This window comes from Capra hircus, chromosome 11 (assembly GCF_001704415.2).
Source record: "Capra hircus breed San Clemente chromosome 11, ASM170441v1, whole genome shotgun sequence".
Taxonomy (NCBI): Eukaryota; Metazoa; Chordata; class Mammalia; order Artiodactyla; family Bovidae; genus Capra; species Capra hircus.
This window is the reverse complement of record NC_030818.1, coordinates 43,261,275-43,287,677: the sequence shown is the minus strand read 5'-3', so window position 1 is coordinate 43,287,677 and position 26,403 is coordinate 43,261,275. Positions and strand designations below refer to the sequence as shown.

General features: G+C 37.4%; 2 protein-coding genes across 2 annotated transcripts in view; one reads left to right on the top strand and one right to left on the bottom strand.

Moving 5' to 3' along the window:
* Positions 1 to 8,653, top strand: part of PUS10 (pseudouridylate synthase 10) — a 78,427-nt gene extending 69,774 nt beyond the window's left edge. Inside the window, 3 exon segments of the mRNA XM_005686635.3 lie at positions 1,522 to 1,664; positions 4,240 to 4,339; positions 6,645 to 8,653. Coding sequence (XP_005686692.2) covers positions 1,522 to 1,664; positions 4,240 to 4,339; positions 6,645 to 6,683 — 282 coding nt within the window. The 3' untranslated portion in view covers positions 6,684 to 8,653.
* The window catches only part of REL (REL proto-oncogene, NF-kB subunit), a 37,320-nt gene continuing 33,156 nt past the window's right edge, over positions 22,240 to 26,403 (bottom strand). The window contains exons 6-10 of the mRNA XM_005686634.3: positions 25,562 to 25,666; positions 25,239 to 25,451; positions 24,596 to 24,664; positions 24,382 to 24,453; positions 22,240 to 23,312 (exon numbers count right to left, since the gene is read on the bottom strand). Of these exons, the coding sequence (XP_005686691.1) occupies positions 22,531 to 23,312; positions 24,382 to 24,453; positions 24,596 to 24,664; positions 25,239 to 25,451; positions 25,562 to 25,666 (1,241 nt within the window). The 3' untranslated portion in view covers positions 22,240 to 22,530. The remainder of the gene's footprint in view (positions 23,313 to 24,381; positions 24,454 to 24,595; positions 24,665 to 25,238; positions 25,452 to 25,561; positions 25,667 to 26,403) is intronic.

Here is a 26,403-nt window from a genome sequence, read left to right as displayed (position 1 = left end):
TTATATGTGTTTCTGAAAAATTCAGCAGTATGGGAAAGCAGAGCACAGTGTTGGAGTAAATGAAGTGGTTTCATTTTGTTTACTAAAAAACCAAGAGACCAAAAAGACACACGAGTGTGTGTCAGTCTGAGTGTTGTGTCGGAAGCGGTGGTGTGTCTTATGGCTCAGCTTTAACTCCATTGTCTGCTCCTGGGTCAGAGTCCCAGAAATGACTCGTAAAGGAAACGGGAAGGGCACCCCGCACCTAGTCACACCTTTAAAGCCCAGCTGCTTCTGTGCCCTAAAGTGGAGACCATATCTTTATAGATTCTATAATAATTCAGCCTTGTCCTTTTTCTTTTTTTTGGTCTTTTTGACCAGAGTAACGTTAGACCTTATGGAGACAACTTACCTCATCCGAACAAAGTGCTTCTAAAATCAAAGAATTATAGAATCGTAAAACCCACAAGTTAGGAGGAGCCATTGACTCACTGCTCTGATAAAAGCAAGCAGTCATACCATTTCAAGTGTAGTCTTTGTCAGAACCTGCTCTTCTTTCTTGGTGGAGAACTAGATAGAGGAGAGGCCAGACAGAAATCTTTCTTTTCTCAGCATGGCTTCAGGCACTTACTAATCACATAAATCAGGAAGGAGTTGTTCCAACAAGAAATTGCGGAGGATTCAAAGTTCTTGTGAACCTACATTGCTGGTTATGCCCAGTATCTATTTTTAAAACGGGGAATTAGTTGGCCTTTTACAATATTAACCTGTATTTCTTTATTTATATCTTGTGACATAAAAGGACATCTCTAATTGTGAGAAAACCAAGCCTTTGTCCCTAAAAAGCTGAGCTGTAAAAAAAACACATGCAATGTAATTCTCAAGTAACCTGAACTGGGCTGACAAATATTGAGAGGTTCTGATTTACTTATAATTATTATTCTGAAACACCACCCTAGACAGTGATGCAGCTGTTAATTTCCCAGATATTTCCTTTTGTAGAACAAAAAGAAATAACCTTGTGAATAGGTTTATTATTATCCCTACAACATGGACACTGCCCAGGCACACAAGTGATGCTGATGTCCATTTTTCTATAAACACCATTTCTCACCTCAGTATGAATTTCTCACTGTAAGGTCACTCTGCTGGGTTAGGAGGAAAAAAAGTAAGAACATTATCTTCTAGAAGATCTCTGTTTAATGGGCAGGATAACACTCCAGGGTCCAGTCAATTTTTCAATGTTAGAACAAAAGAGACCTTGGGTATCATTTACTTCAAATCAATGATACTTTTTTAAATTTGTTTTTAAATGGTGTACTGGGGCCCAGAAGATAAGTAATTGTGGACTAGATTATAGGAAGTCCCACAAAGTTTGAACCTTAGAGAGTACAATTTATTACAGTATTAGTTTCTATCCTGATAGTAATAGATGGGATCCTTAAGAAAACATCTATAGTGAGCCATGGATGACAAAGGAGATGCTAAGACAGGCTTCACTGGGCAGGAAAGCTGAAACATGGTTCTCATATCTTTCTCTAGGACTTAAGGATTGACCAGAAAACACCTTTACGGGTCCTTCACCGGAGGCCCCTGGCTGTGAGAACTCGCATCATTCACTCCATGGAGACATGCTATGTGGACGAGCACCATTTCCGCCTCTACCTGAAGACTCAAGCTGGAACGTATCTTTTCACCCTTGTATAGCACTAATCCTTCCAGATTCCTATTGAGAGAATTCATGCCACCCTGGGAAAGAGGTTCAACCTTATCTTGAAACTATTCAGGAAAGGTTTGGGTTGTAGAAGAATTTTTGTCTATCTGAGGTATTTTGACCTATTAAATTTGTTTTTCAAAATGACATTGTAAATCACGAGGCAGCAGCCAATTCAATGTGAATCTTAAAATAGGTAGTGTCTTACACAATGCTGAGGTACTGAGGGCATAGTAAGGGCTCAGAAAACACATGTGATTGATTCATGCCTTTACACATTTTGCAGGCCACATATTGACAACCACAATTAGGTCCTTTCAGCATTCTGCCCCAGATGATTAAACAGGGGTGATGGATGGGAGTGGCCCCACTTCACATGCAGACCTTCACGTTATCTGGCCACTGGCCCAGAACAAGAGAACAGTTCCAGTTTAAATCATGTTAGTAATCTACTCTGCTCTGTGTGGTTTTGTATCAGATCTTGAGTGAGTGAGTGAAGTCACTCAGTCATGTCTGACTCTTTGCAACCCCATGGATTATAGCCTGCCAGGCTCCTCCATCCATGGGATTTTCCAGGCAAGAGTACTGGAGTGGGGTACCATTGCCTTCTTCAGGGGATCTTCCCAACCCAGGAATCGAACCCAGGTCTCCCGCATTATAGGCAGACGCTTTATCATCTGAGCCACCAGGGAAGTCCTTGTATCAGATCTTAGTTGCTGGGTTAAAATATATCAGGGAACTGCCTTTGCCTTAGTTTTAGTTTATTTTTCAGAAGTGCCCCAAGTTTTTATTTGTTTCTTGGTTTGATGCTATTTTGTGATTGAGTAACATGAAGTATGAAACCTTCTATTTGGTACAAAACTCATGACAACTTATTAGATATAATAACAGGGGGGAAATAAGTCAAGTTTTAATTACCAAATACCATTCTTACTGTCTTTCTGTTATTAGTCTGCCACTCCTTTCCATCAGTCTTCTCTCCCCTTCTGTTTACCTACTCCACCCCAGGACTGACCAAGCTGAAATAAGTACAGGTTATTTACTCCGAAAATCTGAATTTTTGTAGTTTCAATCAAGTGATGACCTATTTAGACCAGGGGACATGGAGCACATTTGCTTATTGTAGATGGACAGTGGGTAGAATTTCAGAGAAATCACATATATAAAAGACATACATTTTCATCTAATTTCAGCATTTGTTTTGATGTGCTAAGAAGAAATGCAGTGGTCTTATGGAGAAGCCAGTGTCTTTCCAATCTCACTAACATACTTTTAGAATAAGTCTAAGGCATTAACCAAGGAAGACTATTACATGGTAAAACTTTAGATTCCATAATTCACAGAATTATGTGAATTTTTCTCGTATATTGCTCAGTATACCAAACTAGTTCATTTGACTTATACTTCATCCCTCTGGCTATGAATAAAAACTATTATGGACCTTTTAATTGGTTATTCTGGGACTTTTTCTCATCCTCCCTCATCATTGCTACTCAGAAGTAGCACTCTCTAAAGAGGTGAGTGAAAAGGGACAGTTGAGCAATTATGAGTTTAGCGAAGAAGACAGTTAACTAGATGACTATATACCTTATGTTTGAGTCAAAATATTTGGTGAAAGTACAGTGAACAAATTATCAGAAAGTGAGGAAGACTTAATCATCATATTATGGTTTTAACTTTATATTTATCATCTGAGAATAAACTTTTATATTCAAATTATATTACATTTTTATACTAAGTGCTGGTTTATAGATAACATAGGCTAAATGAGTGTTTACTGAATGCTGGCAAAAACATCTCTCTCAGGTAAAATACAGTTAAGATTATAATAGAGTTCTGTGTAAGGAGTATTAAGGTAATCTGAATAATTCTAGGATTAGTCACTGACTTTGAAATTTGAAAATCTCTAAGAAAAATACACACACAAAAGAATTAGTTCTATTGCCAACCATGCAAGAATTGCAAACAACTAGAATTTAGAATCCTTATGAAGGGCCTTCGTTAAGTCTAAATATGTACACTGTCTTCCATCCTACTGCTATTGTGTCACTGGGTCATGTTACAAGAGAAGCCATCAATAATGTCACCAGGAGTGACCCTGTGAGAACCTACCATTTGGCAGATATCTACTGTCACTACTAAAAAATGATGAGACCAAAAAGATGGTAAAATAGAATTTGTGGCAAAAAAGAAAACAGCTGAAGTTCTTTTTTTAAAAGTATTGAACTACAGTTAATTTTAAAAATCCATATTCAAACTTTGGCACTTGGAGATGAGCCAAAAGAAAAGTCACGACTCTTGGTAAGTTTGGTGTAAACATAGGCTCTAGGCCCCAGTGTTGGCTCCCAGACTGGTAGGAATCAGTTTGCTGTAGCTTATTTATTGCCATAGCTATATTTTCTAAGATATACGTCCCAATCACGGCTCAGAAATAAACTCCCTTCTGTTGCATTTCTGCTTTTGTCATTTCCCCTCCAACCTGTCAAATCTCACCTAACAGTTGGTATTACATGACTATCTTCATTTTATCCTTAAACAAACCTCAGCTACATTAAAGAGTTTGTACATGGAGACTTTGGAAGAACCAAGCCAAACATTGGCTCTCTGATGGATGTGACTGCAGACATTCTTGAGCTGGATGTTGAGGTAAACCATTTTATTGTGGAAATGCCTGTCTATACACTGAATTCAGCCAACATTATGCTCTTGCAGCACTAAGCCAAATAGTACTGTTCACTTTAATAGATATTTGAAATTGGTCTCGTTTATGATTCTTACAAATATATAGCTAATTGACTAACTGTGCTTTACATATGACATGAGACCCTGGAACCACGCAAGGAAAGAAAGTTTTCAGTGCCCTTCACATATCCTTTGGTCTCTTTTGTAGAGAATTTAAGACAGCCTACTCAGAAACAAGTAGGGATAGAAAATGGGATGAGTCAATGGTTATATATAAAAGCAGTCCCATAAGGCTTCTATGAGGACACTTCCCTGGTGGCTCAGACGGTAAAGTGTCTGTCTACAATGCGGGAGACCCGGGTTCGATCCCTGGGTTGGGGATCCCCTGGAGAAGGAAATGGCAATCCACTCTGGTACTATTGTCTGGAAAATCCCATGGACAGAGGAGCCTGCTAGGCTACAGCCCATGGGGTCACAAAGAGTCGGATACGACTGAGCGACTTCACTCACTCACTCACTCAAGGCTTCTATGATACAGTATAAAAGAAATTCTCCGTTCATATCGTATGAATTGAAATCACATTACATTCTTAATTAGAAGGATGGAATGAATGGATCTTTCAGGAAATTCTCCATATTTTCCTCATGTGAGCACCAATAGGTATTGAGTCACAAGTTGTACACTTTGGTAAATATCTGATTAAAAACAGCCCCCTAGCCCACAAAAAAAAGGGGGGGGGATTTTTGCACTTGGGAATCATCTCAGCATAAATGAAAAGAAGTCAGTATAATTACCTGGTGTGAAAACAGCCATGGTAATCAAATGATCACTGGAGCATTATTACCTTACCAGCACTTCCCTTGAGTTCTTTCGGGTTAGATTTTATACACCTCCTGTGGGACAACCAGTGATAGCACCTTGAGGATTGCAGGGAATCTTCTTAGTAAGACTCTCATTTTCAGGAAGACAATCTTCTCCTAAAGAAAATTCCAAATGCATTCATCTTCTTTGACCTTAATTCTTAGCATAGCTTAGGAGTGTCAAAGAGCCAAAGGCCAGAGTTTCTCAGCCTTGACCGTCCACTACAATCACCTGTACAACTTTAAAAACCCAATAAATATGCCTACTTTCCCCTGTCCTCAACACACACTAGATACTGTGATCAGTAATGTTTGGTTTTCAGGCTTGCAAAACCACCCATAAATTTATATATAGGTGTTTGGTTTATGGCTATTCTCTGAAATGAAACCAAAGTATTTCTTGGCATTTGTAAAATATATAGATACACACAATACTTATTTGGGCTTTTCTAATAATAATTCCCAAGTCTTGTATTGACACATAGATTAACTTAAAAAAATAATTTTTAGTAAGTAAGTCATTTCAGGTTTTACACTTTAGGTATTAAAAACAATGTGGGCATGGTAGTTTTGTTGTTTGCTTTTTGTAGTTTTTGTTTGTTTGTTTTAACTTCTAAATTAGGCCCTCTAGGTAGTTAAGGCAAAGTGGAATTTCATACTTCTAATGCCCGGGACATGATATTTTATGTGGAGACCAATATTCTGCTACTGTAATTCCATTATAACTTGAAGATCAAGGTTTTGTTCTAGAAGAGCCAAACCAGGATGAGTAGAGATAGATAAATTCAATTTTAAAAGAAACAAAAATTCTATTAATGTGAATGCAAAAATTTCTAATCCTTTTCTAGTTTCAGGTGATCTTTCATAATGATTTATTTCACATTTAGTTGCTAAGTTACAAACATTGTTTAAGTATAAAGACTACTTTAAATGTACTACTTTATTAACATTTATTTAACATTATTTAACACTGTAAGTATAAAGACTACTTTAAATGTACTGTTAAATGCAGGATGGGAAAATGAAGACTAAAAGTTGCTGAGACTTTTAAGGGAAAGTTGGTATTGCCCCCTGCATTCATTCATTTTCCCATAAATAACATTTAAAAACTTTAAATATACTCTTGACTTGTTTATAAATATACTATAAACTTATTTTGATCAAAAAGTACAATTAAATAACTGGCTGAGTAACCAAATACTCAGTGAATTCAGGAAGAGACCTCAGGTCCAAGAACCCCAAGTCCTACAGTGGATTTTAGAGTGTTAAATTGAGATGTTCTGTGGCTGTTTTCTTCCAATGCAGTTTCCTCTGTTGCATTATGTTAAAACTGTTAAATATGTACAGCATAACCAGTAAATGCTTACTAGAACAATAATGTGTTAATGACTTGTTTTCTTCCTTCTAGTCTGTAGATGTTGATTGGCCCCCTGCTCTGGATGACTAGCTTTCATACTTGGAAACAAAGAGTAGGCTTTTCCAGCTCAGCATGGACGTCCATCCAGCATACACTGTAAAATGGTTGTTTTTACCCACCACCAAAATGGTTGTTTTTCCAACGGTGTCTTGGAAATCATTTGGATCATGTTGATCTATATATTTTTAAATTTGTTGTAACATCTCAGGATCTAACTATGTGTATAATTTGTGTTGAATTATTCTAAGGATGTCTTATGATTTTTCTCCAATCCCCAACAAGCCAAATTATGAATAATGAACCATTCATTAAGTTACAAAAACAGGATACATTCTCTGATAATCTGAGAAGCTCTAATTTCTTTCAGCTAAATTTCCCTCCATAAGACGTCAAAATCATGTTTTAAATTTTTTAAATAATCTTGATAAAAGTTACCTCTAGATTTATGCAGCACAGTATCCTTATAATATTCTAGGATATCAAATGAAAATCTGACATCATTAATACTTTTCCCAGTAAGCTTCAAGCAAGCGATTACCAATAGAAATACTGTTTTGGTATGATCTGTCAAAATCTTAATGACTCCAAGTTACTATTCTGACAATCTAGAATTGTCAGTATGTTTCCTGGGGGAGAGGAAGTAACACCTTAGGAATTGAGGCATACCATGTTAAGAGACTTTTAAATGAGGAGACACAAGTGCCTTCAATGACTTTAATCCCAGGGATAAGATTCTGAAAAACTGACTTGCTAAACAAAGGTAAGCTGATATTATTCCAGAGTGCTTCAATATATTATCTAATTGCAAACATCTTTATCAGGTAGATAAGAGTATTATCATCTCCACTTTATAAATATGAAAACCAAAGAATAGAAGTTAACTGATTTATCTCAAATTCATCTAAAGTTCCATATCTGGGACTAGGACTGAAGTTTCCTGGTCTCTAGGGTCGTTTCTAAAAAACCTTATTATTGAGCACCTCCTACATGAAGGAGGCACCTAGAATGTCATTTTAATGCACATAACCATTGAGAACTGACTTTTGGAATTTAGATACCAAATCAAGCTTACAAAAAAATAGCCCAAGTAAATTTCATGTGAGCTCATATGATTACCATTTGTTAATTAGTTAATCACCAGTTGGTACTCTGAAAAGGAAAATCATTAAATAAGCACAACCTAAAGAAAATGGATGGATCATTAAAAGTTTCAGAAAGGAGTCTCATTAAAATTTCAGATATAAGTGCAATTTTCATCACCATGATTCAACTTTCTGAACTTATTTTGGAACACGTGTGACCTAGATAGTATGGATTACTCAGTTTCCCATCTCTTCATTAAACATGCTTTAGAACTACCCTGGTGGTACAGTGGATAAGAATCCTCTTACCAATGCAGGGTACATGGGTTCAACCCCTGGTCCGGGAAGATCCCACATGTCACAGAACAACTAGCTCATATGCCACAACTGCTGAGCCTGTGAGCCACAACTACTGAAGCTCGAGAGCCTAGAACCTGTGCTCTGCAACAAGAGATGCCACCGCTTATGAGAAGCCCATGCACTGCAATGAAGAGTAGCCCCCACTCACTGCAACTAGAGAAAGACCACTCACAGCAACAAAGACAAATTAAAAAAAAAAATAGAAAAACATGCTTCAGAGATACTAAGTTGTATTATTAACCTTAGGAATCAGGAAAATGCTTTAACTGACATGAAAAAATTTCATATGTGAATGAAAGTGAAAGTCACTCAGTCATGTCCGACTCTTTGTGACCCCATGGACTGTCCATGGAATTCTCCAGGCCAGAATACTGGAATGGGTAGCCGGTCCCTTCTCCAGGGGATCTTCACAACCCAGGGATCGAACCCAGGTCCCCTGCTTGGCAGGCAAATTCTTTACCACTGAGCCACCTGGTAATAGCAAATAACTTTTTCATTGTTCTCAATGCCAGAAAATGAGAAAGGGATAATAGAAATAAACTTGTGGTAAAAATGTAATTGTGTGAATGTTTCTTATTTTCTAGGGAAATTTTGCTACGAGAGATTTAAATAATTTGAGGAATAGTCTTTTGTAGGTTTCGTCTTGGCTCAGCTTTGCATTTAGTAGATGTCCAAATGGAAGAATTAAGAACCTCTTTAGCAATTATTAGAAGACTTATTATACTTACTCTAATGGGATTATATAAAATTTCAAGAGGAAACAGCTGTATATACTTATTCCAACTATTCATGAGACAGACTGTTGAAAATTAATTTAGGTCTGTTTAATTAGAACTGAAAACATTAATAGAGTGCAAAAAATATATAGTTTTTTTGCCTATATAAAAATATTCTTAAATTAGTTTTGTGATCTTCTCCTATTGTTTAAATGTTTGTTTTTGGTTTTTCAGTAACACTTAAGGGAAAGGGCCCTTTGTACTTTAAGTATATCTTTGTCCCCAATACAGTCTTGTTTTGTTTAAGAAAGACACTGAATAGCTGGAAAAGTGAAAAAAAAAAAATTGCTAAAATGAAAAATTTCCCTAGTAAGATGAGTGGTTTCATTTACATTTTGTGAAATCAATTTAGAAATTAAATTTCTATTTCTATAAAAAGCATCTTATTTAAATAGATCTTTTCTTATGGGGTTCTTCTGTTCTTTGATTTTTAACTCCATATAAGAAAATGAACTTTGATTAAGCTTTCCTTAGTTTATTTTTTTTAAATGATAGCCTTTATTATTATAGAGAAAATACATTTTATAACATTTTCCCATTTTTTTCATTTTGAAATAACTTCAAACTTGTAAGAAAAGTACAAAGACTGTTTTTTCCTGAAATATATCACCTCAAATACACTAGGTGTGTAATTCCTACAAATAAGGACAAATTCCAACAAACAAGGACATTGTTCTACTTCATCACAATGTAACTATCAAAATCAGGAAATTAACACTAATATTACTATTTTTTTACCTTTATTATTGATTGTGGCATGCAAACTATTAGTTGTGGCATGTGGGATCTAGTTCCCTGACCAGGGATTGAACCCGGGCCTCTGCTTTGGGAGCATGGGAGTCTTAGCCGATAGACTATCAGGGAAGTCCCACTAATACTACTATAAATTAATCCACACACCTGGTTCAAGTTTCACCAGTTGTCCCAACTATGTCCTTCATAGTCAGGAATGACACTCTGCATTTAATTAAGTTTCTTTAATCTTCACTGTGGTGTTGGAGAAGACTCTTGAGAGTCCCTTGGACTGCAAGGAGATCCAACCAATCCATTCTGAAGGAGATCAGCCCTGGGATTACTTTGGAAGGAATGATGCTAAAGCTGAAACTCCAGTACTTTGGTCACCTCATGCGAAGAGTTGATTCATTGGAAAAGACTCTGATGCTGGGCGGGATTGGGGGCAGGAGGAGAAGGGGGTGACAGAGGATGAGATGGCTGGATGGCATCACTGACTCGATGGACGTGAGTCTGAGTGAACTCCGGGAGTTGGTGATGGACGGGAAGGCCTGGCGTGCTGCGATTCATGGAGTCACAGAGTCGGACACGACTGAGCGACTGAACTGAACTGAACTGAATCTTCACCAATGTGATACAACTTGTCTTTCCTTGATTTTCATTAGTTTAATGTTTTTGAGGATTTCAGGCTATTTTGTTGACTATTCCTCATTTGGGCTTGCCTGAAACAAACTGAATCTCATACTGAAAACTGAGTTTATACCAGTACTTCCAATTCCAACCTTCTAGTTTCTCCCTTATAATTAGGTTTAGCTTGCACCTTTCTAGCAAGAATACCCACAAATGGGAGATTACCGTCTTACATCTTCTCAGATGTCCCATGATTTGATACCTGCAGTTACTGGTGACTGGGCTTTGATCAGTTAATGAAGGTGATGTCTGCCAAGCCCCTCCAATTTTTAAGTTAACCCTTTTTTCCCCCTTTAATAAGTATCTTGTAGGGAGACCATCAAATTTTTCATTCACTAGTTTTAGCATTTATTGAAGACTTTCACCTGAACCAATCACAACGATTGTCAAATGATTTTCTAATTCCACCATTCATTTTACATTTACTGGTTGGCATTACACTGAATCCACATCCTTCTTGGGCATTCATGGCTTCCTATTTTATTTGATGGTTTATAATTTGTTACTGACATTTATTTTTATTTCTAAATGTTGACTTGGCCACTGGATACCCCTTCAAGCTGGCTCCTTTGTCCTTCTGACATATCCCCGTCATTCCTAAAGCATGTTCTTACTTTCTAATATAAAGACATTTCAGGCTTATCTTGTATTTCATCTGCAGCCCTGAAATGGCCATTTCTCTATGAAGAACTGGTTCCTTTTCATGGAAAATGATGGAAAAAAGATCTAGGCACTAGGTGTGCCCATTGCTACTGTGGCATTGCTGCTCCCAAGCCCTCTTCATGGCATGCATGTGTACACATACACCTATATATTTACCTACACATAGCACGAGCTTATACCAGTACTTCCAGTTCCAACCTTCTTCTAGTTTTCTCCCTTTCCGTATTTGCAGTTCCTTTCTGACAGAAATCTGGCCCCTATTAGCCTTAACATTTTACTTAATAGATCATTCCCCTTGATAAATAACCAATCTTCTATTGCCACATCCTTATTCAAGATCACTGAGATTCCCCTCCCTCCTACCCTCAAATGTTCCTAGGCTCCACACTGTAATCCCACACTAGGCCAGCACCTTTTCTCCCTGTGGCAGATGTAACTCTTATCTTGTGCAGAATAAGCAAATGATTTTTGTTATGAATTGTTCAAGAAGGGAGAGACACAGGGAGCAAGTAAGTTAGGAAGGCAGAAAATGAAAATCTTTTAAAAAGGTATTTTGGTACTATACAGAATTATCATTTTAAAGGACAGTTACATATGCAAATATATTCAGCTATAGCATTCCATAAAAATGTCTACTGTTTCTAAGCAACCAAAACTGCCTTCTTCTGTAAGGCGTATGCTATAAATATAAGAAAATCTCAAATGTTTTAAAAGTCAGATAGCAAATTTCTGTACGGCTTTACAATTTTTTCCATTTATTATATTATCAAGAAAAAAAATCACTGTATACAAGATATTACAAAGGTAATAAAATATTCTGTACAAAAGACATTTTGACATTTTAAAAATGAGTTCATCTTTTAAGTCTCAACATTAAATAATTAAACACTGAGAACTTTTAAAAATCATTTTTTCAGTCCTTTCAAATTCATTAGTCATTAAGAAGCATATACAAATATTTAAACAGTTAAAAAAATAGAACAGTGATTCTGTGGGGATCGAGAGTCATCATAGTTAACAGTATTTTTAAGTACACTTTTTAAAAATGGAAATCATCTAGAAAAGGATTCATCTGGTTTGAACCATGCATTTAAGAATGCCCATTACCCAAAAACTTGGTGTTTTCCTTTCTGTCTCATCTTAAAGTTGTCTGAAGTGTGCACCATGTGCTCAGTTGTGTCTGGCTCTTTGCCACCCCATGGACTGTACTACTCTGTCCAAGGAATTCTCTGGGAATGAATACTGGCGTGGGTTGCCATCTCCTCCAGGGGATCGTCCCAATCCAGGGATCAGTGACCAGTATTTTTATCTAATTACCCAATAAAATCAAGTGTGTCACCAATGAAGTCTCCCGAGACTAAATTTCAGAAATAGATCCTCAAACACTCCAACTTATTTTTCACTACATTTTATGCAAAGCTATAATGTTTGATTAAAGTTTAAGAAAATAAGATGAATGTTTGCTACCTTTAACAAAAATTTGTATTTTATTGATCTGCCCGTATTCCTGAGAACTTGATTTACTGAAGCACCAACATTTTGCACTAATTACTGTTTATTACTGATAACATATAGGTGTTTAATGATTATTTATTCTTTAAATTTCTGAAGTCCAATAGTAAACTGAAGTTGTAGAAATAAGACATATAAGAATAAAGAGTATAAATGCTACTCCTTTTAAATATATAATTACTAGTAGGTTGTTTTTTCATAACTATAGACATTTAGAATAGAAAAAATATTTAGAAGAAATAATTGTTTTGTACCTGTGTTTTATTAGTGAAGGTAGTGGGGACATGATTACTATTGAGATTTGACTTTACTCATTGATGTTAAGTTTGTACTTTAAACTCTGCTAAGATGTATTAGTTAAAATATTAATTTGACTGAATCTTAGACAAAGGCATAAAACTGGACAAAACAACTCATATATTTATCTCTGATTCGCTGCCCACATCTGGGCTTATAATGTAAAAAGCATGAAATTTTCTGTTACATGCAATGCAAAAAGCATATACTCCATCTCCAGAAGCAAAACAGATCAGAAATCTTTCAGTGGCCACTTCATTAACTATGATGAGACTCCTTTTTAGGAATATAGTCATAATACTCACAATCTGTAGTCAATTTTGGCAAAGAAATTAAGAGTTAGAATTTGAGAACTAGAAGTCATTAATTGACCTTATCTTCAGTATACAATAGGAAATGTTCTTGAAAGGATACGGCCAAATGCAAGCCCTGCAGACCTGGCCTTGGCAATAGCTAGCCATTCTAAACAGAAAGTCATCTCAGGGTTCTTACTAAAGAATCTAACCCACAGTGATTTGTCACTCTGTGAATTGGAAGTAATGTCTGGATTGGATCTCCAAGATTATCAGGGCCATAGGATATATGCATATATTGGTTTACTAACGATATTTGATTTGTACTATACAGTTTACAGTGCTTCTTATGCATTATTTTACTTAATACAACACACCTTGTGAGGTAAGCAGGCTGGGAACCATGTGTTTTATATCTGAAGACACAGGCCCATAGGAAGTGCCATCTGCAAAATAGTATATAACTTCCAAGTGGCAGAGCTGAAGACTCAAACCCAGATGTCCTGACTGAAAATTACTCTTTCCATTTCTGTTCTTTACCACCACACAGTAATTTTTAAAAATCCCTCAATAAATCAATTTATGGTAGAAGAAATTATTTAGGACTACTAGGCACCCTGGATCACCAATTCTAAGTCTCTCTTAACATGGACAGCATAGTTCGTTTTTCTGAAGCATTAGGTTAGAAATAACCCAGCTGTTTGTTGTCCACTAAGGCCTTTGAGTAAGGAAGCCCAGCTACCAGTGCTGAACACCAATTAGAGAGTAGGTTCTGATGACAGAAATCAGATAGTGGTTTTGAGGTTCTTTCCTGGCAAGTGGCAGGAAGGAAACTTCTGGGGATATAGAATTCACCAAGCTATAAATTTGAAATTAGCCTACTTTATACACTTTACTGTATGTTATCCCTCAAAAGAAAAAGACTGACATCTTTGAGAGCAAGTCTGTTGTTTCATTCACCTCTATGTCATTTCTAGCCCCTAACATGGTGCTTTGCACATTAGATATTAAAAAATGTGATTGGTTACATTAATACTGGAGTTTCTGTGCAAGGGGAATGTGCTGAGGGAGTGCACCAAAGATGAGATTAAACCTGCCACATAGAGAGGAGTAAGCTCAGAGATACGAGACAGTTATCCTAAGAACTGTAAAATTTCTACCTAATACTCTCGACACTATAGGAGGTAGAGGGTAAAGTATTTCACAAACCTGGTATTCACTGCTTTCCCTACCAGACTAAATACCTTTCTCTTTAAAAATCATATACTTGTCCACATTTTTTATAATCACATCTATGTCAGTTTCATTCTTTCCCTCTCTTAATATTACCATTTATTTAGCACCAACTAGGGATTGTGCTAAGTGATGGAGTGCTAAGCGATTGTCCCAAAGGTGAATGAGATAAACTATGTAAGTGTATAATTCAGTGTGAGGAGGTCTGCAATGGGGACATGTGCAAAGCTGTGCCTCGGCTAGGGAGGCAGGACATAAACCACACAGCTCTCGAAGGCCATTTACTATGGCTGTGAAGAGCAGAGTAAGAGTGAATACCCTGTCAAAGGCATGGAGGCCTGGTGACCTGAGAGAGGTTTTTGTTTGTTTTTCAAGGAATGCTAACTATGGAATACTGGATTGGAAGTATGGGGATTTTTTTTTTAACTGGAGCAATATGGAAAAGATTCTTGTGAGGGAAGAAGAATGAAGGCCTAAACTAAGAAAGAAGCAGGAGTGAAGCAGGGACAAATGCAAGAGAGTTTTTTAGAAGGCAAATCCAAAAAGACGTGATAACTCTTTCAGTGTGAGGACAGAAAACAATAAAATATGATTCCGAGGTTTCTATTAAATATCTTCAGTGGCAGGGTACATGGTAATGCCATTAACGAAAGTAGAGAATGTGACAGGAACAGCCAGTTCTTGAGAGAAAGCTGAAGCTTTCTTCTGGGCACTCTTGAAATCAACCAGGGGAAAAGATAGCAACAACCAAGCACTGGGATCGAGAACCTGGAACAAAAGTCAACCTCAGAGAGGAGTACCCTAGGAGGGAGTGGTCAAGAGGACAGGTTATGAATAGGTCGAGCAGAGTGAGGGCTGGTAAGAAGACACTAGATTTGACAAGGGAGGGTGTCTGGTTACTTCCCAGAATATCCTAAGAAAATAGGAGGAGCAAAGAGAAAGCCTGACAGGCTAAAGAATGACTGGGAAGTGAGCAAACAGGCTGAACGCACTTTATACAGCTGGACAGTGCTGGACGTGAAGGGAGGGAGCATGACAGCAGTGGGAAAAGTGTTTATTCTTGCTCTTTTAGGCGAGAGAAAACATTTACTGTGTTTATACAAGAAAAGCACTAAATGTTACATGAGGATACAGAAACAAGATGGGAGAGAAAAGGAGGGATCTGCTATATAAAAAGAGCTTACAAAGCAAGAGGTCCTTTTTTCCTCAAAACTGAAAGTGGGGTGATAGAAAAACAGATGAAAGTATAACCACATTTAGAGAAAAGAAGCTGCCAGTTTTTAATTATAAAATAAAATTTATGATCAATAAATAGCACCTGAAAAATAAAAAAACCTTTGGAAATACTCCGAATACAAACATAGCAGGACCTTACTTCCACTTAGACAGGAAAAACCCTGCAGAACAAGTTGGTTGTTTCAGTTAAAATATCCATTTAGCTATCCTAACAGTGTTTAAGCTGATAAGTGCAAGTTAATACAAAATTATAGGATTCTGTATTTTAAAAAGAGTTCATCATCTATAAGCTACTGTCTGGAGATATCCTGGGTTCATATTTTGAACAAGAAAGAAATTATGCCTTCAGATTTTTTTCTGGTACATTCTACTAAAGTATATTATATGCTTATGATTTTTACAGTTGTATAATAAAAGTATGTCATTCTGAAATCATAACTCAGAAATATTAATGAGTTAATCTTTATTGCTTCTCAAACTCTACTGACCCACAGTCTTATCTTGCTCTCCCTTCTCATTTCCTGGTATCACTCAACTCAGAATTTTAATTTTTATGACATTCGCACATTCCTCATTTTGACAAAATTGACTAGTTTTTAATCATTCCAGTTAATTTTTAGTTTGGTTGGATATTATGCTATGCTCAGTCATTCAGCTGTGTCCTACTTTTTTGCGACCCCATGGACTGTAGCCCACGAGGCTCCTCTGTCCATGGGGATTCTCCAGGCAAGAATACTCGAGTGGGTTGCTATGCACTTCTCCAGGGGATCTTCCTAACCCAGGAATCAAACCAGGGTCTCCTGAATTGCAGGCAGATTCTTTACCAGCTGAGCTCCAGGGAAGCCCCTATATAAATGAAAAGACATTGTTTCTAGCTAGGAATATGCTCAACAATTGTGGTAGGGTCTAGTTGTAAAATAAACTAGGTCTTTAATAAATTACTTAGCATCACAATTAAGATTACTGTCCAAATTCTATAGTCATTTTGTCACTGGAATTACTTTGCTTTCAAATAGTTTTGAAAGCAAAGGAGTTATTACTCATCAACCTGAATGATTGATTCTGATATACATGATTCTGATATAATAAACTGAATGTCACATGAAACAGACTGAAACGTCACATGAACTATAAAAATCATAAATATTTAATAATTAAAGCTATTCTTTCTTTCAAAAACCAAAGTTCTATTAGTAATACTTTGAATGCTCAATACTTACTAAGTGTTTAATATGAAGCAGACACAGTTCTACAAATCCAGGATTCAACAAAAATAAAACTTTGCCCTCACGAAGCTTATATTCTAGTATAGGAAAACAAATATAAACAAACAAACAAGAGTCAGATCATGATAAGTGTTACAAATTTAAAGGAGGGGAGACATGGAGTACCAATGTATATATAGTCAAGGAAGGCCTTGATCAAGTAACAGCTGAGTGAGGCTGAAGGATGCAAGGTGTGAGCTACATATACAGCTGAGAAAAACATTAAGGGCAGAGGGAATACCAAGCCCGAAGGGCCTGAGGCAGGAGTGTACTTGGGTGTTTTGGTCAAAATTCATTTTTATTCATAGAAAATACACTTAATTCCAGTTGTTATACTTAAGTGAAAGTGAAAGGTACTCAGTCGTGGCCAACTCTTTGTGACCCCATGGACTATACAATCCACAGAATTCTCCAGGCCAGAATACTGGAGTGGGCAGCCGTTCCCTTCTCCAGGGGATCTTCCCAACCCAGGGATTGTACGCAGGTCTCATGCATTGCAGGCAGATTCTTTACCAACTGAGCTACCAGGGAAGCCATTGTTATAATTAAAGTTTCTAATTAAAAAAAAAAAATCACCTCTTAATAATCCTGTTTTAACTAAGACAATGAAACTGTGGCTTTAAAAAAAAAGTACTCAGCACCATTTACTCATTTAGTTTCATTAGCTGCTTATAACTGAACTTGGTGTTTTTGAAGAGGAGTGCTGAAGCCAGAGAGCCTGGAGTTGAATGAGAAGGGGAAAATGGTAGTGGATGAGGTGAGGAGAGGAAGGGAGTGTGGGCCTGCTAATTTTAAGGACTTTTGTCTCTACTCTGAGTGAGATGGGGAGCCACTGGATACTTTTGAGCAAGTGAATATGATTTCATTTGTTTTAGAAAGAACAACTGTGGCTACTGAACAGAGAACAGACTTGGAGGAACACAAAGATGTAAAGAGAGTTTGGGGAAGTGATAATTCAATCTAGGCAAGAGAAGATATGGTCTGGAACAGGATATTAACAGCAGAGGTCAAAAGAGGTGGTCAGCTTTGGATATATTTCAAAGGTGGGGCCTACCAGATTTGTTGGTGGATTGGATATATGGGAGATAAAAAGAGAGAAGCAAAGATGACTCCATTGTTTTGAATATGAGCAACTAGAAACATGGCACTGCCATTTATTGAGGAAGGACAAGCAAGTTTGGGAGAGAAGATTAAGAACTCAGCTCTGAGTGTGTTGAGTTTGAGCTTTAATTAGAATTTTATGTAGACATGTTACACAAGCTGTTCTACATACACACACACGTGCGCTCTCTCTCTCTCCAAGTCTGGAGTTCAGGGGTGGGTCTAAGCTAGGGGTAAAAATTGGGAGTTGACAGCATGAAACTGTATGAGATCACAGTGAGTTGGGACACAAAACAAACAGAAGAGGAAAGGTCCAAGGTAACTTCTTCCTCTTAAAACATGGATGTTATTTTGCAAAACTTAGCAATGGCCCCAGGACTGGAAAAGGTCAGTTTTCATTCCAATCCCAAAGAAAGGCAATGCCAAAGAATGTTCAAAACTACTGCACAATTGCCCTCATCTCACATGCTAGCAAAGTAATGCTCAAAATTCTCCAAGCCAGGCTTCAACAGTACATAAACCGTGAACTTCCAGATGTTCAAGCTGGATTTAGAAAAGGCAAAGAAACCAGAGATCAAATTGCCAACATCCATTGGATCATCAAGAAAGCAACAGAGTTCCAGAAAAACATCTACATCTGGTTTATTGACTAGGCCAAAGCCTTTGACTGTGTGGATCACCACAAACTGTAGAAAATTCTTCAAGAGATGGGAATACCAGACCACATGACCTGCCTTTTGAGAAATCTGTATGCAGGTCAAGAAGCAACAGTGAAAACTGGACATAGAACAACAGACTGGTTCCAAATTGGAAAGGAGTACGTCAAGGCTGCATATTGTTACCCTGCTTATTTAACTTATATGCAGAGTATATCAATGAAATGCTAGGCTGGATGAAGCACAAGCTGGAATCAAGATTGCGGGGAGAAGTATCAATAACCTCAGATATACAGAGGACACCACCCTTATGGCACAAAGTGAAAAGGAACTAAAGAGCCTCTTGATTAAAGTGAAAGAGGAGAGTGAAAAAGATGGCTTAACACTCAACATTCAGAAAACTAAGATCATGGCATCTGGTCCCATCACTTCCCAGTTGGTGTTGGACAGGGAAGTTGGTATTGGACAGGGAAGCCTGGTGTGCTGCAGTCCATGGGGTCACAAAGAGTTGGACATGACTGAGCGACTGAACACAACTGTAAAGCTAATGTCAAGCAATTTTAAAGGTATAGATCTAAACAGCACAAAATGTAGAGAACTCCCATACCCTGAAAGCTTACTTGAAAGCTTACTGCCTTCTCCTCAACTTAGCATTTTATTTTATTTTTTTTAATTTTTTATTTTTATTTATTCATTTGTAAAGAGTATTAAATTTGTTACAGTATTGTTTCTGTTTTATGTTTTTGTTTTTTGGCACACGAGGCATGTGGGATCTTAGCTCCCCGACCAGGGATTGAACCCACGCCCCCTGCATCGGAAGGTGAAGTTTCAACCACTGGACAGCCAGGGAAGTCCCTCAACTTGGCATTTTAAAGGAAGTTTGCGTTACATGTAAATCTAGCAACTCTAAAAACCCTTAGAAAACCCCTTAGGGGTCACCTTGGGGTTTATTTTAGGGGTCCCCCAAAATAAAGGAATTAATTTTTCCAATGACATAGCCATTACAGGTTTTACCTTAAATTTGCTTAAAAGCAAATATCAGTTCATTCATTTAACTAAGAATACATTAATATATTATAAAAGAAGTATAAAAAAGCATACCTGAAAAAACTGAAGACTTGCTCTAATGTTCTCAGTCTATCCTGAGGAAATGAGGCAGACTCTCAGGATAGAATTCCCACCACACTCTGTTATTATTAAATGTTTCAAAAGAAGAAACAGTAAAGCTCTTTTAAATTTCTATTTTGGAATTTCCTTTCTGACTGTTTCCAAATTTGTATTCTACATACCCAAAGTATGTATGGGTTGTTTCTACATACCCAAAACAACCCAAAGTTAGTTTTTTTTTTTAATGGAAAACTTGATTTTATTCATTATTTAACATGTCAGATTCATCATACATTGGTTTATGTAAATTTCCTTTGCATGTAGGACTCTACAATGCATCATAGCCCAGGAGTTCAGTCTGTGGGATTTATCTACTTTTGAAGCAAAAGCCTTCTGGAAATGAATACTAGACTTTTCCTAACTCTTCCTGAAGTTAGGAAATGAGTTACTCCCTCTCTTTTGGTTACAGCTTCAAGCACGGAACGTTTGTTGTATTTCAACACAGTCTGTCTCAGCAAAACAAGAAGCTCCCAAGCAAAGACTGTCTGTTAGAGGAACTCCTTACATACCTAGTTATAAGTACAGCTGACCCTTGAACAACATGGGGGTTTGGGTACCCACAAACCATACAGTGAAATATTTGTGTTTAAAACTCTACAGTTGGAGTAACACAACATTGTAAAGCAACTATATTTCAATTAAAAAAAAAAACTGTATAGTTGGTCCTCAGTCTCCATGGTTTTGCATCCATGAATTCAGTTCAGTTCAGTTCAGTCGCTCAGTTGTGTCCGACTCTCTGCGACCCCATGAACTGCAGCACGCCAGGCCTCTCTGTCCATCACCAACTCCCAGAATTCACTCAGATTCACGTTCATCGAGTTGGTGATGCCATCCAGCCATCTCATCCTCTGTCATCCCTTTCTCCTCCTGCTCCCAATACATCCCAGCATCAGAGTCTTTTCCAATGAGTCAACTCTTCGCATGAGGTGGCCAAAGGACTGGAGTTTCAGCTTTAGCATCATTCCTTCCAAAGAAATCCCAGGGCTGATCTCCTTCAGAATGGACTAGTTGGATCTCCTTGCAGTCCAAGGGACTCTCAAAGAGTTTTCTCCAACACCACAGTTCAAAAGAATCAATTCTTCGGCGCTCAGCTTTCCTCACAGTCCAACTCTCACATCCATACATGACCACTGGAAAAACCATAGCCTTGACTAGACAGACCTTTGTTAGCAAAGTCATGTCTCTGCTTTTGAATATGCTATCTAGGTTGGTCAGAACTTTCCTTCCAAGGAGTAAGTGTCTTCTAATTTTATGGCTGCAATCACCATTGGCAGTGATTTTGAAGCCCAAAAAATAAAGTTGACACTGTTTCCACTGTTTCTCCATCTATTTCCCATGAAGTGCTGGGACCAGATGCCATGATCTTCGTTTTCTCAATGTTGAGCTTTAAGTCAACATTTTCTCTCTTCTCTTTCACTTTCATCAAGAGGCTTTTTAGTTTTCACTTTCTGCCATAAGGGTGGTGTCATCTGCATATCTGACGTTATTGATATTTCTCCCAGCAATCTTGATTCCAGCTTGTGCTTCTTCCAGCCCAGCGTTTCTCATGATGTGTAAGTTAAATAAGAAGGGTGACAATATACAGGCTTGATGTACTCCTTTTCCTATTTGGAACCAGTCTGTTGTTCCATGTCCAGTTCTAACTGCTGCTTCCTGACCTGCATATAGGTTTCTCAAGAGGCCGGTCAGGTGGTCTGGTATTCCCATTTCTTTCAGAATCTTCCACAGTTTATTGTGATCCACACAGTCAAAGGCTTTGGCATAGTCAATAAAGCAGAAATAGACGTTTTTCTGGAACTCTCTTGCTTTTTCCATGATCCAGCAGATGTTTGCAATTTGATCTCTGGTTCCTCTGCCTTTTCTAAAACCAGCTTGAACATCTGGAAGTTCACAGTTCACGTATTGCTGAAGGCTGGCTTGGAGAATTTTGAGCATTACTTTACTAGCATGTGAGATGAGTGCAATTGTGCAGTAGTTTGAGCATTCTTTGGCATTGTCTTTCTTTGGGATTGGAATGAAAACTGGCCTCTTCCAGTCCTGTGGCCACTGCTGAGCTGTCCAAATTTGCTGGCATATTGAGTCAAGCACTTTCACAGCATCATCTTTCAGGATTTGAAACAGCTCAACTGGAATGCCATCACCTCCACTAGCTTTGTTCGTAGTGATGCTTTCTAAGGCCCACTTGACCTCACATTCCAGGATGTCTGGCTCTAGATGAGTGATTACATCATCGTGATTATCTGGGTCATGAAGATCTTTCTATACAGTTCTTCTCTGTATTCTTGCCACCTCTTCTTAATATCTTCTGCTTCTGTTAGGTCCATACCATTTCTGTCCTTTATCGAGCCCATCTTTGCATGAAATGTTCCCTTGGTATCTCTAATTTTCTTGAAGAGATCTCTAGTCTTTCCCATTCTGTTGTTTTCCTCTATTTCTTTGCATTGATCGCTGAGGAAGGCTTTCTTATCTCTTCTTGCTATTCTTTGGAACTCTGCATTCAGATGCTTCTATCTTTCCTTTTCTCCTTTGCTCGCTTATCTTCTTTTCACAGCTATTTGTAAGGCCTCCCCAAACAGCCATTTTGCTTTTTTGCATTTCTTTTCCATGGGGATGGTCTCTATGCCCCAACTGTGACATAGTAAAGAAAATCTGCATATAAGGGGACCATAGGTTCAAACCTATGTTGTTCAAGGGTCCAAGGGTATATGAATATGGTATAGTCTCAGTCAGGGAAACATAAAATGTTACATTTATAAAGGTAGCATCAAAATAGTTACCTTTAAAGGATTTAATTCTTAAATCACCATTTATATCTTACAAGTTAACTTGAAAAAATTCAAATGGAAATGAATCACTCAATTGTTCATTTTGCATAGCTCCAATACCTGAATACTGACTATTTTGACCAAAACTATGACTGTTTGCATTAGTACCATTTGATGGTCCTGCCTCATTTATCATACTGTTATCTGCACAATTAAAGTCAGATCCCTCAAATGCCTCTGACTGTGCAATAAAAGCAGTAGTACTAGAGCTGGTGACTGTTGACATACTGGAAGAAGACATTTGATGGAGCTGTCTCAAGTCTCTTGGGTCTAACACTGAATTACAGGAAGGATTTTCAAGATTCATGCTCACAAGTCTGGGATTATCGGTCTCCCTCATGCTGTCATTACTGGGTGTTATCATGTTCACAGGGCAGTTAGGCAGCATGCTGGCATCAGAAATACCATATAAGTCAGCTGGTGATACAGATGATGCTTCCAGTCTACCTATGTCATTAGCATTGTTATAAATGCAAGCATTAGAAGCATTCAGATCACTCATTTCCAGGAATGGTGGGATAACTTGTGAATTAGAGGAAAGTGTCCCTGTTGAAAAACCACTCAGTGAATTTGTATTGACTGAGCGTGAGGTGGGGTGGGCAATTGATGACCAGCCTGAAGAAGACTGAGTACCCATTGGTAGTATGGCTGAAGCAGGATGTGACAATGTACTTGAGATGGACGCAGAGGAGGAATAGTAGGATTCTGCTTGACTTGAAACAGGCCTGGTAGTTTCTGGCAAAACTGCACCATGAGAAAACAAGTTTGGTTCTGTGGGGAAGGAAATGTAGTTTTACAAAACTGAAATGAACAAAATTCTAAATTAAAATTATGTAAACACTCATAAAAAAATTTTCAAGGAAATCAATGTAACACTTCAAATAAAAATGTTAAATAGGAGATAACTATTAGATAAGTCCAAAACTGAATTCCATAATACTGTTTTACAAATGCCTATAAAATAATTTGGTAAGTTATTTTGGCATAGAAAATTTCATTTCAGTTAAATGTGGAAATCTAGCTTCTGAGGCCTTATAAAGGTATTTTTGAAATGTGAAAGACAAATGTCAGAATTTCACTTAATGGGCCTCTAAATATTCAAAATCATTTCATATTCTCTTCTTCCAGGAGAAAATGGAGGGATGGAGGAAACATTAAGGATGATTGAGAAATCTACATAAATTTCTAAGCCATATTATGATATAACTCACACTAATGTTCTATAAAATTTTCAGAAAAAAATGGCAGTAGTATATTTAATTACATATTATATGACTGCTGTACATATTAAACCAAGAAAAAGCACTGATTTAAGAACATAAAAAGAAAAAAAAAGACTTCTAATTAACCCTGGATAATGATCTAAACCAGAAATTGGCAACTTTTTTTCCATAAAAAGCCAGATAGTAAATATTTTAGGTTTCGTGCATCATGCAGCCTCTATTGGAACTTCTTAACTCTGCAGCTATAATAGTACAAGAAAAGAACCATAAACAATATGCAATCAAATGAGCTGTGTTCTAGTAAAACTTTATAAATAAATATAGGTAATTGACCAGGTCTAAACCACTTCTTTCATGACACGCTGTAATTAGTACAATTACCATCATAGGAATGAAATGTAATTTCTCAAACAATAAATCCCCAAACATAATCACAGTTGCTAACAGGACTTTCAGAAGCTGAGATCAATTCATTAAATATTCATAGCATGAAAAAAATATGTAGGAATGGAATAAATCAAAGACTCAGTTTTCATTACTAAGAACAGAATTCTAGTATATTGTGCAAAACACTGGTCTCTCTGATCACAAGGAATATGGTATCGGGCATAAAATACCTTTTTTGATGAATCTTCCTTCTCCAGTTGGTCCTAGGGGACTAGGTCTAGGTCTTTCAGGAAAATTAACTCCTGTGATAAATTTTTTCCATTATTAAATATTATTTGAAAAACAACAGTATACCAGTTAAAATTTGAAAAACTGAATAAAGAAAAAAAAGAAAAACCCCAAACCAAATTTACTTAAATACCAATCAAACCAAAATATTCTTACCACAATCCTGCCACAGTTTCTGGAAAAGCAGAGTTGTTTTTTGTTTCTTTGCTTTATTTCCATACGTGTCTGGTTAGAAAGAAATCGGGAAAATGTGTGAATATCAATGAGTATGCTTCCTCTCCTTTAACACATATATAGATGTTTTATTCCTACATAGAAAATGCTTTAAATAAATGTACATAACATGGATTTCTATGTGTCACAAAGTATGTCCCAAATCAGTAATAAAGGGCATTTTTCTCTTAGTAAAAAATAGTTTATAATATTCATCTTGTTTTATTATAACACCTACAGGTTAACCAATGGTCAATTAATGGGCTAAGGGCAGATTAGGACCAAGATGGAGACCACTTTCTGAGTGGCAAGTTTGCCATCTATCAAGAAGGTACAATAAGGACCAAAACAGAATCTCAAATATAAAACAACTTCTGATAAACAGGTTAGATATGTTGAAATTATCCCAGATACCTTTCCTAAGAAAGAGATTCAAAGAGCACAAAGATGAATCAAAAATCAACAAAAAACTTTAAGGAAAAGAAAATTGTGAATACATAACATGACTATATTCTAATATATCTTACAAAACAATGTTCTTAGCAGGACTAAGAAACACATAAACCATTAACACAAAAGGTCATACCCTTTTCATCTGGCAGGTATCTAAAGTCCATAGATTCACTAACTTCCTGATCGGAAGGTCGCCGCAGCTGCATCTTCACTGTTACAGGTTCTGTTATAGCTTTGCAGTATGGCGGAGTCTTGAAAACAATGGCTACTTGACGGTGTACATCAGCTTGTGAAAAGACACCTTTTGCTTCCCACTCATTCAACACAAACCGAACTTCTATGTCATCTAGTGATTACAAAAACAAATAATTCGAACACAAAGTAAAATGTACCAATCAATTTAAAATATATTCTGAATTCAATGAAACAAACAAACAAACAAAACCCAAAAAATACCTTTCTGAACTTTGTCACAGAGTAGAAATATTTCATCTCCTCCTTTGACACTTCCACAGTTCTTATTTACACGACAAATCCTTAATTCTGCAGTATTAGGAGCACCTAAATACAAAGGATTTTTTTTAATGGGTTGCTACCTTAGTAGTTGAGTTAGACAAGGTTGTGGTCCATTTGATCAGACTGGTTAGTTTTCCGTGATTGTGGTTTTCAGTCTGTCTGCCGTCTGATGGAGAAGGATAAGAGGCTTATGGAAGCTTCCTGATGGGAGAGACTGACTGAAGGAGAAACTGGGTCTGTTCTGATGGGTGGGGCCATGCTCAGTAAATCTCCAATCCAATTTTCTGTTGATGGGTGGGGCTGTGTTCCCTCTCTGTTATTCACTTGGGGCCAAACTATGGTGGAGGCAATGAAGACAATGGCGACCTCCTTCAAAAGGTCTGATGAACGCATTGCTACACCCAGTGCCCCCAACCCTGCAGCATGCCACTGCCGACCCACAGCTTTGCCAGAGACTTCTGGACACTCAGGGGCAAGTCTGGGTCAGTCTCTTGTGGGGTCACTGTTCCTTTCTCCTGGGTCCTGGTGTGCGCAAGTTTCTGTTTGTGCCCTCAAGATTGTTTCCCCAGTCCTGTGTAAGTTCTGGCAGCTCCATGGTGGGGTTAATGGTGAGCTCCTCCAAGACGGTTTATGCCATACCCAGGTATGCTGCACCCACAGCCTTGTCTAACTCAATAAAACAAAAGACACACCGTATAGGGCCACCCAAGATGGATGGGTCATGGTGGAGAGTTCTGACAAAACATGGTCCACTGGAGAAGGGAATAGCAAACCACTTCAGT